A 15430-nucleotide genomic window follows, 5' to 3' on the forward strand; every position below is an offset into this window, starting at 1 on the left:
AAAGTCTGCTCCTCCACCGGCAGACAGCACATCCTTCCGCGCGCGCTCGGTCTAGGCTTCTTTTCCCGCTGCACTCTTTGAATTAGACGTGGAGAATGGTGTTTTGTTCGCCTGTCGATGGAACAGTGTGTGTTTGTTTCTGTCGGCGCTATGATTTATTAAAGTGTCACATGGTTTAGGGGTTTACATCACCATCTCCCCAAAGACAGCGGTAATGGTTAACTCTTCCCTGTCCTGTTCTCTGCGTCACGCGCTTTGTCTTTCCTGCAACAAGGGGGTGGGTGGGTGGTCGCGCAAATTATTCAGGCTACAGACATTACTGATTATGAATTGCATCTGCGATGTGTTGTATCGGTTGTGCTCATTCAAAGGTGAGCTGTTACTCTATTGATGAGATTTTGAATGCATGTAAACATTAAAAACATCGGCTGCGTCTCAAACCCTATTAAGCTGCCTACCTAGACAGCATTTATAATGCACATTATAGACTCCAATAAAGTAGAAACATGTTAAATGTTTGGTATAGCCTACAATATAAAATCTTTTAAGTAATTTGTGGGAATTTTTGTATCATACATGTGCATTTTTGCAGAAAAGTTGAATGAGCGCATAACTGCCTGTTCTATTACTCAATTTTACTCTATCCTTTTGTATATTGCTCTCACTGGCATTGGAATAACAGGACATTTTAAAACTGATATTCAAATATTTATATATTTTTTTAAAGAGAAAGGTTGTGTTAAAAAGCTTTTTTTAAAAGCACAGAATAAAAAAGCTCATAAAAATGAATAGAATAAACACAATTAAAAAGCTTATAAAATCATTGAATTCCCGATATTCCAAATAAACAAAATAAACAAATAAAACCAATTCCATTATATTCCATAGCCTATATACAATTGAATTATATCTTTTGTAGTTTATTTGTCTGATTAATTTTACCGATGCTAATAAAACATGTCCCTACAACTTCAACTGTCCTTATATCATGAGGTATTTATAAAAACCTTTATGAACTCAGGCAGAATTAAAGTCATTTTTCATCCTGAAGGTCCTTTATTTACATTTCACCTGATACAGGCTCAGCAACATTGCATTTTTTCATTCAAGTAATTGTGCTCATATTCTGTCACACTCACAACCATGTCAACTTTGCTCACACAAATAGTAAAACTACTTGGGATTTAATACCCAATTTCATAAATCCTAGCTGCAGAAGTAGGGTAGGCTACAAAATAGGGCAATATACAGGGTCCTTGTTATGCTACATGTACTTATCATAGTAATAACAGTAAATTATTCATAATTACATGCAACTACCCTCAACCAAACCCTAACCCTATTAACATGTTGTTAATTAATATTACTCGGTGCTTAAATATTGTTAGTGGATGTGACATTTTATCTTCCACCTTTAACCCTATGATTATTCAGGTAGGGTAAAGGGTAGTCAAATCAAATACAAAGCAGTTAATGCAAAATAAAAGTTCTCTTAATCTCTAAACAGTAATATTAGAGATTGCTGTTGCAGAAAGCTCTCTTCACCCCTGTGTACCCTCTTGTTAAACTTTGTGGTTGATTACAAAAGTATCAAACTCAGGAACCTAACTTTCACAACTGTTGCTTATTCACCCTGTCTTATAATAATCAAAGGAAGAACTGCAGGCACTTTCCAATTTCACAATCATTCAAGCAAATAACATAACATTGAAATAGGGAAATGGCAACATCAATATCCAAAACAAAATGTAATTACACTGTAACAAGGACACCTTAAAATAAAGTGTAGCCAAAAATAGATACTGCATTTAATACATGTAACAAAATATGAATTCAATATAAGGATCTAGTAACCTGTAGCCCTAATTCATTCTTTCATTGACATGAATTATATTTGTCAATAGTTCTAAATTACACATTTTTGTATAGCCTATCGGATGGTGCTGACCCATATTGAGTGATAAACACACATGGACAGAATCTGATGCCTTTATTGTTTCCGTTTTGAAGCCTTTTGAAGTCTCAGACCACAGTAATCAGTGATGTAATATATTTGGGCATCAGACAAACATATAGAATAGAATAGAATATGAGTCTAGAAATTTTGTCTCAAACATTTCTATACATTTAGTAAATGTTTGTCACATGTGAAGTTTTATTCATTATAAGCGAGTATTTTTTGCAGCTCCGTTGATGGTGCTCGAAATGTTTTATTAGTCTCTGAGACACAGTCATTGTCTTGTGTTGTAAATAATTGTTCTTTTGGTTGGGTCACGTGAGGAATATGCGCCATGCGGAACAGTTTACCTAAACATGATGTTCCAGCCGAGGCCATTTCGCGGTCGGATCACTGTTTGTTTTGATGGCAACAGCGGTATTCAGCAATACTTGTGTGTGAATGACATTTATGAATATGAATGAAAAAACAACTTAATTAAATGGGGATGGAAGAGGATGAGCTTTTGGCCTTTCGAGAGCGCTGGAAGCAGGAGTTAGAGAAAAACACAGACAAAGAGAGATATTTTGGTCATCTCAGTAAAGACAGTTCATCTGTTCACCAAAGCACTAGCTTTTGGGAGAAGCAGAGCAATGCGTCCCAGCAAACTCAGCCCGCATCAAAAGAGCAGCCGGAGTATGTGTCGATCGCCGAGGGTTTGTTAGACGGGAGAAGTAGTCCACTGTTAGACAGAATCGAGCAAGAGAGAACGCGCAGGAAACGCGCTCCCGACAGCGACGCGCTCAACACACACGCGCCCCCCAAAAAAGAAAACAAGCGCCAGAAACTGCTTGAGCAGTTCCTTCAAGACCTGGTAACGCTCCTGTTATGTAGCTGTTCATGCTATTAACTGTGCTTGTCTTAATAATAAACCCGGAAATTATGTGTTTACTTTAGAATGAAGTGAATGACATCCCATTCTTTGACGTGGAGTTGCCCTATGAGCTAGCGCTAAAGATTTTCCACTTCCTGGGCAGAACTGATCTAGGACGATGTGCTCAGGTAAATATAAATCAGTGCATAAATGTCTATTCTATTACATTCTATTCTACATGATTTCCACTGACATAGGAATAGCAGCGACACAACCTTAGAGGGATAGTTCACCCCAAAATAGTTCACCCTCAGGTTGTTCCAAACCTGTAAGAATTTCTTTCTTCTGCTGAACACAAAAGAATATATTTTAAAGTATGTTGGTAACCAGACAGTTGACTTCCATAGTAGGAAATAAATACTATGGAAGTGCAGGATGTGGGTGCCGTCAACTGTCTGGTTACCATTTTCATTTTTGGGTGAACTATCCCTTTAAAGGATTAGATAGATAGATAGATAAGGTCCAAATTGCAGTTTCAATGCAGCTTCAAAAGACTACACGATCCCAGTCGAGGAATAAGGGTCTTATCTAGTGAAACAATCTGTCATTTTGTAAAAAGAAATCAAAATGTATATACTTTTTAACCACGAATGCTCATCTTGCACATCCATGACTTCACACATTACGTAATCACGTTTGGAAAGTACTGGAAAATGATAATATTCAGAGAATATTTGGTTTCTCAAATTCTCACTGCCACAAAGCAACACATTTGCTGTAATTGCCATCCATATATTTTATGGATGTCTTGTGACATTTATTTTATAGAAGTAAAGTGGTTAATATTCTCTTCTTTGCTTTTGTGTCAGGTGAGTAAATCCTGGAAGGTGCTGGCTGAGGATGAGGTCCTGTGGCGTAGATTGTGTCTGGATGAAGGTTTTCACAATGGGGCAAGTATCTCTGACTCCCCCTGCTGGAAGAGCACGCTCAGAGACTGCCGCAACACAGAGAACGGGGTGAAGTCAAACTGGAAGGTCAGCACCATGCCATTACGGTCCCAGAATTCATGTTACATAATGAATTTAGAACTATAATTATAGAAGTAATTTAATTTGTCGTTAAAATATGTTTTTACACTTTTGAAATGAACAGAATCGTGTTGGATCCATTCGTCACCTGCAGTACGAGTTAGGAAAGGTGTTGTGTGACGTCAGTTCCTGTGGTGGCCTTGTTATCGCTGGGTGTGTATTACTAAGGCGCATATAATTAATAAGCTGTATGTTTTCAATTATCCAAGCACTACTGATCCTATAATCATTGTGTGCATCCGTTCTATACAGTTATACCTCTGGTGATGTCCGTCTGTGGGACACGCTTCACTGGGACAAATCATACCTGCACCCCACACATTCCATCAGAGATGAAACCCCTGCCCCTTATGTTAGTCACGTACGTGTCAATAAGACTGTAGCCACAGCTGCTTATGAGAATGGTAAGAGATTTTTACTTTTTTTTTACCACCATCTTTTTGCTGGAAAGATAAGACATTTCCTTTAAAAAAAAAATCGATTACACATCTTACACTTCTTTGTAACTATTAGTAAACTACATTAGTTAGCAAGAACTAGCAATGAAACAATACTTCTAAAGCATTTATTAGGCTAATCTTAGTTAATGTTAGTATTTTTAAGACATGGCAATTGAATAATGTAACAAATGTAATTAAAATATATATCACCATACATCCACAGTTCCCCCTGATTACGTTAAGTATTGCTAAAGTTTTTTTGTGTTCTAAAATGTTATGTTTGTAATTGTACAGTGCTATGCATAAGTTTAGACACCCATGCTAAAGTTGACTAAAAAGAGGAATAAAAAATCATCTTTTGGAAATTAAACTTAATGCCTTAATTTAAAAAATTAGGAAAAATCCAACCTTTAAGGACACCAATTTTCTTTGTGAATGAATAATGTATCGTAAATAAATAAATGTTCTTCCTTAAAATACAGGGTGCATAAGTTTGGACACCCCTATGTTAAATTCCCATAGAGGCAGGCAGATTACCTAGAGATTGGCATGGTTTTATTTCAGTTAGCCTAATAGCTAGTTTGATTTGCATTGAGAGATGATCTTATGGAAAGTACTCCATGCCAATCTCTAGGTATGGTGAAGGCTATGTGATGATGTGGGGCTATTTTAATTCCAAAGGCCAAGGGAACTTTATCAGGATGCATAGTATCCTGGATCCATGAAGTAACTGGCCTTTAAAAATAAAAATCTGCCTGCCTCTATGGGAATTTAACATAGGGGTGTCCAAACTTATGCACCCTGTATTTTAAGGAAGAACATTTATTTATTTACGATACATTATTCATTCACAAAGAAAATTGGTGTCCTTAAAGGTTGGATTTTTCCTAATTTTTTAAATTAAGGCATTAAGTTTAATTTCCAAAAGATGATTTTTTATTCCTCTTTTTAGTCAACTTTAGCATGGGTGTCTAAACTTATGCATAGCACTGTATATGCTAATTTGGAATGATATAATTAAATATCCATTTGTATACATTTCCACAACAGAAATTTGAACACATTGAACAGATTCTAATTCTTGTTTAATTTTTTTGACATATTAGATTTATACAGAGGGGATTGTGGATATCTCCATTTTATTGCTCCCTTGATTGATTATCACTGCTAATTGAACTCATTCCGTAATTTACGCAGTCATTTAACTGAACTGAATCAACACTGAATTGACTTCAGCTGAATAATGACACTATTGTCTTTTTTAGAGCTGCTTTACAGCAGAATTAAATCATTAAATTATAATTTTCCTGTTTATCTCTGTAAAGCTGCTTTGAGACAATCTGTATGGTATAAAGCACTATATAAATAATGTGACGACTCCATAAATCACCATGTTTTTAGGAAGAACATTTTGTATACAACTAGGCGAAGCAGACCCTTCTGTAAAAACCTTTAGAATGTGAATAGGAAGATTTGGTGTATGTAAGTTCTGTTGAAGTGGAAATTTCTGAGAAATCTACTGACACAAATAGATAAAGTGCAATAAATAAACACGTAAAAGTGTATTTTGGATGTTTACTTTTCACTAGTCTGAATTTATTTTATATGTTAATAAAGATGAATACTGCAACAAATGTATTGCTCACTGTTAGTTAATAATGGTTAATGCATGAACTAACTTTAACTAGACTTTTAACTGAAATTATAAATCTTATAATACATTTTGTTGTGTATGTTTAGGGTGTGTAGATGTGTGGAGCACTGAAACCGGTCTTGAGCCCATTCACCGGTACCAGCACCTCCAAAGGGTTCATGCACTGGATCTAAGTCCTGACAGTCCTGCTTTGGCCTCAGCATCAGGACCAGAAGTGCGGATGGACGCACCAGATGAGAAGGGCTACTGGAAATCACGATGTCTCGTTCAGTTACCAAAGCCTGTAAGTCTAATCTGAGACGTGCAGAGCAGATGCCAACCATAGTAACAGTTGATAAAATGAGTCATGCATGTGGGTGATTTTGGCACCAGCAAGGCATTCCATAGAATTAAGTTGTTTTATTCATCCACAACTCACACAGAATAGTGCATAAAGCACTAACCAGTCATGTATTCATCAGAGAAACTGTGTTTTTCAGGTAGATGGGGTATTGGTGGTGCCAGGGAGACGGGACTTCCCTTTGGTCACAGCATGGGCAGGGGAGAGCGTTTACCTGCTGGATTCCAGATGGAAGGAAGAACAGGAGCCAAAAGTTCTTCACTTTGTGTACGACCATCCAGTGACCTGTGTGGACGTGTCATCCTGCAGAGCCGTCCTGGGGATCAAGAGCTGTGGATGGGGCATGAATGACGGAGGCAACAAGGTATCTGTGTCCAGAATCCTGAAAAAAATGTCAAAAAATACAAAAAATAGAACTGTTTTCAACATTGATAATTATAAGAAATGCTTCTTGAGCAGTAAATTGGCATATTAGAATGATTTCTGAAGAACCATGTGACACTGAAGACTGGAGTAATGATGCTGAAAATTCAGCTTTGATCACAGGTATAAATTACATTGTAAAATTTTAAATGTTCAAATTCTAATAATATTTCACAATATTACTTTTTTGGCTATTTTTGTTCAGATAAATACAGCTATAGTGTGCATAAGAAGCTTCGGTAACACTTTTCAATAAGGTTTCATTAGTTAACATTAGTTTACTACATTAATTAACGTTAACTAATAATGAACTGCACTTCAACAGCATTTATTCTTCAGTTAATTTAATTTAATGTTTAATTTAATCTGTAATTTAACCTTTGTTAATGTTAATTTCAACATTTACTAATACATTATTGAAATTACAAGTTGTATTTGTTAACATTAGTTAATGCCCTGTGAAATAACATGAACAAATAATTTGACTAATGTTAACAAAGATTAATGAATACAGTAACACATGTTTTGCTCCTGCTAGTTCATGTTAGTTAATACATTAACTAATGTTAACAAATGAAACCTTGTTGTAAACTGTTACCGAAACATCTTTCAGAAACATAAAAAAATCTAATCGACCCCAACCTTTATGGTAGAGCGTAAATATTAACAGTTATGAGCAAAAGTCTCAGGCATGTTAATACCCCCCCCCCCCCCCCCCCCCCCCAAAAAAAAATGGTTTTAAGTCAGTTATTTATATCTTTTGCTGTAGTGTGTCAGTAGGAAATATCAGTTTACATTTCCAAACATTCTTTTTGCCATTAATTGTAATAATCCAGTGAGATTTGTGTATGCACAAGGAGTCTGAAAACAGCCAGGATGATCTGATCTCACCATCATCGAGTCCGTCTGTGATTACATGAAGAAACAGAAAAAACTGAGACAGACTAAATCTAGAAGAACTGCGGGAACGTCTCCAAGATGCTTGAAGAAACCTTTGCAGGAAGGTTTCTTCAAGCATCTGGTTTTCTGAAAATTTCTGGTTTTTCTGTTTCTTCACATATATATATAGTGCTGTCAATCGTTATATATTTTTTAATCAGATTAATCACTTTTGTTGTGTGATTAATCGCAATTAATTGCACACTTATCGTGAAATTAAGCATACTCCATTTATCTTGTTTAACACATTAATTTGCCTTAACACATTGTTTTTGCCTTTATTGAAATACGATAGTATAGAGTTGACAGAAAGCAAAGTGGGAGATAGAGACGGGGGCGGGAACTTGTGTCGCCGATGCTTAATCGCGCTAAATGTCAGAGCACTGCCCGTGAGGCTATCGGCTCCGACAAAACGACCTTCTTTTGTTGCCTGACCTCACCAAGCACTCTTATTTTTCAATACCATTCTGTTATGCAATGCCACTTTTCATAATCAAATCAATTTATAAAAAATTTAATCAAGTCCCACCATACATTTTTTCCATTGGATATCTTATTGTCAATGTAGGAAACTAATGGGGCAAATCTTGCTGTGCCATATACAGGTTTGAGAGGCCACTTCTGATAAATGATTGGCTATTTTTACAGATGGAGGCAAATTTCATTTCCTTCTCCATTTCCCATTTTAAGCTGCCTTTTATTTGCATATCCATTCTGATTGGTTAATTTATGCATCAGAGGAGACATTAGGTTTTCGAGATTTGATTTTTTAAGCAGTCTCTTACCAGAGTAATCTCTTACTAAAACAAAATTTGATTAGATTATTTTTTGTTGTTAGTTTTATATAAAATATATACAGTTTTTTTTTGCTTACATGCTTTGACCACTAAGTCACACCACCACATAATGTCAACAAGTGCGGTCTGGTGATCTCATGTGGCCGATCCCTGTTGTTTACATAATTTGACCCCACTAGCGAAGTGCATTGGGACCGTATTCCCAAAGTCGCAATGAATAAAAAGTTGCTCTGTGCTCATGTTATTATCTTAGGAATAGACCAGTTACTTTAATTAACACAAAATTGGGTCCCAATGCTTCTCCCAAGAGTCCCTAGTTTGTTTCTAACTCTAGCGTGCCCTATATGGTCCAAAGCAGTGTTATTTTAGTATCACTAATCACTCTTATAAATAAAGGTTCCAAAAGGGGATTTTCTCAGCGATGCCATTGAAGAACCATTCTTGTTCCCCAAAGAACCTTAAAAGAACCATTATCTAAAAAATCTAAAGAACCTTTTGTGGAATTGAAAGGTTCCTTGGATGTTAAAGTAATATGTTGAGTAATAAAAAGTCATCTCTGCGACACTTTTACATTTAAAATCCCTCAATTCTCGCCATCTCTGAAAAGCAAAGCCAATGTTGATTCTTGTTTTATTACGAGCTCTGTTCGTTTTTTGTGCTAGCAGACGTTAGATCCTCTCCGTCCCCGGAGGTTGGAGATTTAGCGCTTCATGTCAACCTTTCTTGCTCGTTGTGACAACTAACCTGTGCCACCCAACATGCATCAAAGTAGCCGGAGCAACTTTTCTCCAGTTACGGATATATGACGAGATGCACATGGACGAGTGACGCAAGTACGCAATTTCGCATGTAAAGCACCGTTGATCAAAAATATAAACACTTATAATAGGCTTACCGTTACCATAGTAAATCAGGGTAAGACAAAAACACGTTTTGGAAGAAGGATTGATGGTGTATTGACTTTTGAATTTGGTTAATTTTTAACAAAAAATTTGTATAGTGCACCTTTAATATTTTTTAATTAGATTTTCTCTTTTAATTTGAATATAAGTTAGTTTTAATATTTTTTTTTGTGTTTTGGTTTTGTTTTTAAAAAAGTATATAGTTTTTATTAAGTTTTAGTTTGTTCATTTTATTTTATTTATTCAACTTAAACTAAACAAAAATGAGAAATGTTGGCTTGGCAACTAGCTAGAATAGTAATACAGATAAATGGCTAGAAATAAGCCTATCTTTATACAGTTTATTTTATTTCAGTTAATGTTTTATTTACAGTAATGAACATAGTTTTTATTGTTTCAGTAAACGATAATAATAACCCTGGTGCAAAGTTCCTCCAGAGCTTTGAGTTTGAGCCCGTGCAGTCTTGTACTCGTACTCTCCTGATTAAAAGCCCGAACATCATGTGAAAATAGACCTTAAAATAAACCTCTCCAAATCACAATAGCCCCCCCTGCAAGTCCCCAGCGTATTAATGCAACCGTTTAAATAGACAGCATTCATGTCTAGGGGGGAGATCAGTGCTCGAGGGGGAGGGATGGGTTTTCTCAGGGGAAACTGGTAGTTTTTCAGTGAAGCGAAAGGCGTACATGTTGACAGTAATCAGATGAGTGCTTGATAGATGGATGCAGATGGTGTCCTGTTGTATCACACAATGCTTTGGCTCTCTTTCTCCACTGACATCACCCCCATTTAAACACTCTCATTAACCAAGCGGGCACCGGAGCGGCCATTTAGAGTGAGCCGAGAGTTTGAACGACAGGACAGTTTGTCAAAGTCAGCCTCTAGTGGACTGTCGTGTTTCACTCTTTAATGGAAGGTGTTACAAGAATATTTCTTGTTGCACATCTTGTACATTTTTGACAAACTCATTTTTGCATCCCCTAACAAAGAAGTGTGCACTGTAAAAATAAATAAAAATGCAAGTATAATCACCTTGGATGTTTAAGTCATTTCAACTTAAATTACGTTAAACTGACTTAAATTAGTTGAATCTTGTATAACTTATAAAAAAAACGTATTTTGATGGGTTAAAGTAATGTGAAACATGTTTTCCCCCTTTAGTTTTTACAGTGTGGTGGAATCAAAGTCTTAATTTGTTGCATACTTATACGTAAAGAAAATTTGTTATAAGAATATAGGAAAAAGTTATGAATCATGTGACACTGAAGACTGGAATAATGATGCTGAAAATTCAGATTTGCCATCAGGAATAAATTACATTGTAAATGATTTTCCAATGGAAAACAGTTATTTTAAATTGTAATAATATTTTACAATATTACTGTATTTTTGATCAAATAAATGCAGTCTTTGTGAGCACAAGAGACTTTTTTAAAAAAACATTTTTGTGTATGTTAAGGATTATATGTTCTCAAACCACTTGTCTAACAAGGCTAATGTGTTGTTTTTCACAGACATTTACCATCATTCTACTAAGATGTGGAAATTTTTCCCTCCCCTTATTTTGACGCATCCTTCTTTAGACTGTCTAGAATCTCAGGACTTTATCTGGCACTAGCACATTTAGCAGGAATCATACTCATTTGTTTCATGTTGTGTCACTCCTCTGTGAATACTCTACAAGTTTCCATTCTATTCATGATTAGCACCTTTCGCATCCGTGTGTAATGTCATGTCTGTCAGCCGTGTTGCATGTTGACAGGATTTTCAGACTGCGAGAGGGAAGTCAGACGTGCCAGAACTGACGCTGGTGAATCCAAGGTGTTTGTGTGTTATTAAATGAGAAGACATATGCCTCATTAAAACTTGTCAAAAACAAAGGAGGCAAATGGAGTAACAGAGTGAGTCATACATCATGTTTTGGTGTTTATTTCTGAACTTGAGCACTATTTGGACTTTTGAATTACTATTATTACCACTGCACGTCTATGATTACATGTAATGATTAGGATGAGATTGGGATCTAAGCAGTTTTTACCAAGATGTCTAGAGTAGACACTTTTACATGTTTCAATCTGTATTGGTTTGCTTATCTCTAGCTGCTATATTTAGTGTAGGCCTATGTGCTAGTCAAGTGCGTTATTTTAGCTTTCTATTGTAATCATCTTTGTTTTTAAGCTGGAAGACTGGAAGCTCTGGGCATCTGTTGTGTATGTGTGTGTTTGAAGCACTGACCCAGACACACACACACACACACACACACACACGCAGATCATGCTGGCAAACCCTGAGGCGCCACTTTCATGTTTAACAGCCAGATAGGCTGGTGAAAATGTGGCACACTGTTGCACCTCCAGGTGCTGAAAATCAGAGACATGCAGTGTCTCGTGAGATCAGTATGAATATGATTAACATCTCCACTCTGATCGAATTTCTGGAAGATAAAAGAGATAGAAAATGTATAATTATACCAAATATCAGGGGACGCATTAAAAATGTAAATGATTTGATGTTTTTTTTTTATGTATTTAACAGTTTTATTGTCTACCTAGAAAAATTTCTTATTACTACCAAACTTTCAGAAAACATCCAAGGATTATAATAACCAATCAATTTTATTTTTATTTGATTTTAATTATTTTTATTTGATTTTATATCTCTTTCATCCAGTAAACAAAGTGCTATATTTGCTTCATTGTAGGTACCAAGGCTTAATTTTAGATTTTGACTTTTATTTAAACATATTGTAGAAATAAAATTTTTGTTAAGGAAAATAATTGTTTATTTACATGCTTGAAGCATATTTATTTATTTATTTATTTTTAAATAGATAAACAAACAATTACCAACCGCTAAGTTATTGATCACAAAAAGACAAGAAAGTGACATTTTCAGTGGATATAACAACAAATATATATATATATATATATATATATATATATATATATATATATATATATATATATATATATATATATATATATAATATGTATATATGTATATATGTATGTCAATTTTGTTGTTATAATAAAATCTTATAACATTTCATAAGATTGCGCACATTTTTTTTTTGGTAACAATTTAGTTAAGGGTCCAATTCTCACTATTAACTTGTTGCTTCTTATCATGCATATTACTAGGATATTGGCTGTTTTTTAGTATTTATAAAGCACATATCAATGTCTTAATTCTGCGTGACCATATTCTACATCCCTTAAAGGGTTAGTTCACCCAAAAATGAAAATTAGCCCGTGATTTACTCGCCCTCAAGCCATCCTAGGTCTAGGTGTACAATTTATGACATTCTTCTTTCAGACGAATACAATCAGAGTTTTAAAAAATGTCCTGGCTCATCTAAGCTTTATAATGGCAGTGAATGGCCATTTAAGTTTTGAAGTCCATAAAAGTGCATCTGTCCATGATAAAAGTGCTCCACACAGCTCCGGGGGGTTAAAGGCCTTCTGAAGCGAAGCGATGCGTTTGTGTAAGAAAAATATCCATATTTAAAACTTTATCGATTAAAATAACTAGCTTCCGGCAGAGGGCTGTACGCATCGATTTACGGTGAAAGAGTAACACTTGAACTTGACGCACAACGTAATGACGAACACAGAAGCGCAGAGGATAGAGCAAAACAAATTACGAATTAGAAGCCTAAAACGAGAATTTTTAAAGAGAAATGTCGGAGGAGCTTGAGTTTGTTGCCCAGCCCTGTTTGTTTGAACCGCGAGAGGCGTCAAAGCTTACACTACTCCTACATCCTCCGTCATTCATCTTCAAGAGTTGCTCTTGTGGCCTAAGTCGACTTGTGTAGGCCGTCTGTCGGAAGCTTGTTATTTTAGTCGATAAAGTTTTAAATATGTATATTTTTCTTACATGAATGTATCGATTCACTTCAGAAGGCCTTTATTAACCCCCCAGAGCTGTGTGGAGCACTTTTATCATGGATGGATGCACTTTTATGGACTTCAAAAAATATACAGCTGATCATTGCCATTATAAAGCTTGGAAGAGCCAGGACATTTTTTTAAAATATATAACTCAGATTGTATTCGTCTGAAAGAAGAATGTCTTATACACCTGGGATGACTTGAGGGTGGGTAAATCATGGGGTAATTTTCATTTTTGGGTGAACTAACCCTTTATAATCCTATATTACCTAAACTTAAGATCTACCTTACTAACTATTAATAAGCAGTAATTATGAGTTGTATGCAAAAGTTGTCGTTAATTGTTAGTTAATAGTGAGAATTGGACCCTAATCTAAAGTGTGACCAAAACTTCAACAGTCACAATACAAAAACATATTCTGTTATAGAAAATTTTATATACCAAATGTATTCTTTACTTTAATACATTCCTATAAGATTTTATAAGTCTGTAAGATTTGTATTGTTTTAGATAGAAGTGTCTTCTGCTCACCAAGGATTTATTTATTTGATCAATGATACAGTAAAACAGTAATATTTTGAAATATTATTACAATTTAAAATAATAATTTTGTCTTTTAATATATTTAAAAATGTATTACTGTGGTAGCAAAGCTGAATTTTCAGCATCACCACTCAAGTCTTCAGTCACTTGATCCTTCAGAAATTATTCTAACATTTCTTAATATTATCAATGTTGAAAAGAGTTGTGCTGAGTAATGTTTTTGTGGAAACCGTGATACATTTTTTTCAGGATTCTGTGATGAATAGAAAGAACCGGCATTTACATGAAAAACAAAGTTTTTGTAACTTTAAAAATACCTTCACTCCGTTTTTGCTGAATAAAACTATGAATTTATTTATTACAACCTGACCCCAAACTTTTGAACAGTAGTGCACATTTTATTAAATTGAAAATTGTGTATTTTCACATGGCAAAATTGAATTTTGATGCATGTAAAGTAATGTGTTTATGAAAATGCTATTTGTGAAATGTACTCAACCCCAACGCAGCAGCTAAATCATTGTTTACTTGTGTAAACGTCTCCATAACCTCCTGAATCCTGTAATGATGAATAAATCCCCGACATAATCCCAGTAGTCTGTCTTCCCGCCTGTGACATATGCACTCATCGCGGATTCATTCTAATCAGCTTTCCTCCTCAAGTCTTTACATATTGTAGCTTTACACATTGGAAGCTTTACTCGTGTCTTGATGACAAACTCCTATTGGCTGTAATTTTTGGGTCCTCTCAAGGATTTTGGCTGGCAGCACGGTGGCTCGCAATTAAGTGTGTCTGGCCCAAACTGAAGGCACTAAACAGCTGGCATGAGCTCAAATCTGACATCATGCAGTTCTTCTCTTCTCCCTCTTTTGTTTAACATCTCTATCTGTTGCCTCAAAGTTTGCGTCCAATTTGGCCCGTGCCGTTGTCTGTCCTTTGCTCACTGTTTAAATGGCAGCTGATGCAATCAGTTAACCAGTCTCTTTTTTAGGATTGAATTACCTCAGAGACAGTTTAATGTGAGCGGATTAGTCGAAAGCTTCAGATGTCTTAAAGCACCTGCAGGAGACTCGCGGTATAATGGTTCATAATCGATCATTGAACACTTTTTTTTGTTTCTCTGTGGTCTTCACAAGAAGTGAGTGTCAGAGTTTGAAGTTTAAAAGACCTGCTTCCTGTAGGAAATATATAAATGCACACATAAAAGAAAGTATGCTTTAAAGTATCAATGCGCTATTGTGAGAATTGCATATTGATACCTGATTGCATTTGCACTACCATATTTACACTTTGCTTTTAAAGTTTATATCTTATTTCTATTTATGCACCCATAAACATGTGGTTGGTCACATTGCATGTTTAAAGACAGCTTATTGTAACATCACAAAATGAAAGACGCTTAGTTCATGAATATCTGTAAAAATGTATTTGTGCATTTTCAAGGCAAAACTAAATGGAATTACATTCACTTTCAATTGCACAATGATTTTCTGTTTTGGTCATGGCAAGAAATAAATGACTCACTTTAAATGACACCTTTGGCTAAAGTAGAAGTACACTAATGCTTACAAGTTTGGGGTTGGTAAGACCTTTTAATGCTT

At 35.3% G+C, this 15430-nt stretch overlaps 1 protein-coding gene across 1 annotated transcript in view; it reads left to right on the plus strand.

Annotated features, from left to right (window-relative positions):
• fbxw8 (F-box and WD repeat domain containing 8) overlaps positions 1-15430 on the plus strand; it is a 26706-nt gene continuing 11276 nt past the window's right edge. The window contains exons 1-7 of the mRNA XM_079870355.1: positions 1-2810; positions 2894-2998; positions 3680-3844; positions 3963-4051; positions 4151-4302; positions 6079-6275; positions 6472-6696. Coding sequence (XP_079726481.1) covers positions 2439-2810; positions 2894-2998; positions 3680-3844; positions 3963-4051; positions 4151-4302; positions 6079-6275; positions 6472-6696 — 1305 coding nt within the window. The 5' untranslated portion in view covers positions 1-2438. The remainder of the gene's footprint in view (positions 2811-2893; positions 2999-3679; positions 3845-3962; positions 4052-4150; positions 4303-6078; positions 6276-6471; positions 6697-15430) is intronic.

Source organism: Squalius cephalus, assembly GCF_949319135.1.
Source record: "Squalius cephalus genome assembly, chromosome: 5".
Lineage (NCBI taxonomy): Eukaryota > Metazoa > Chordata > Actinopteri > Cypriniformes > Leuciscidae > Squalius > Squalius cephalus.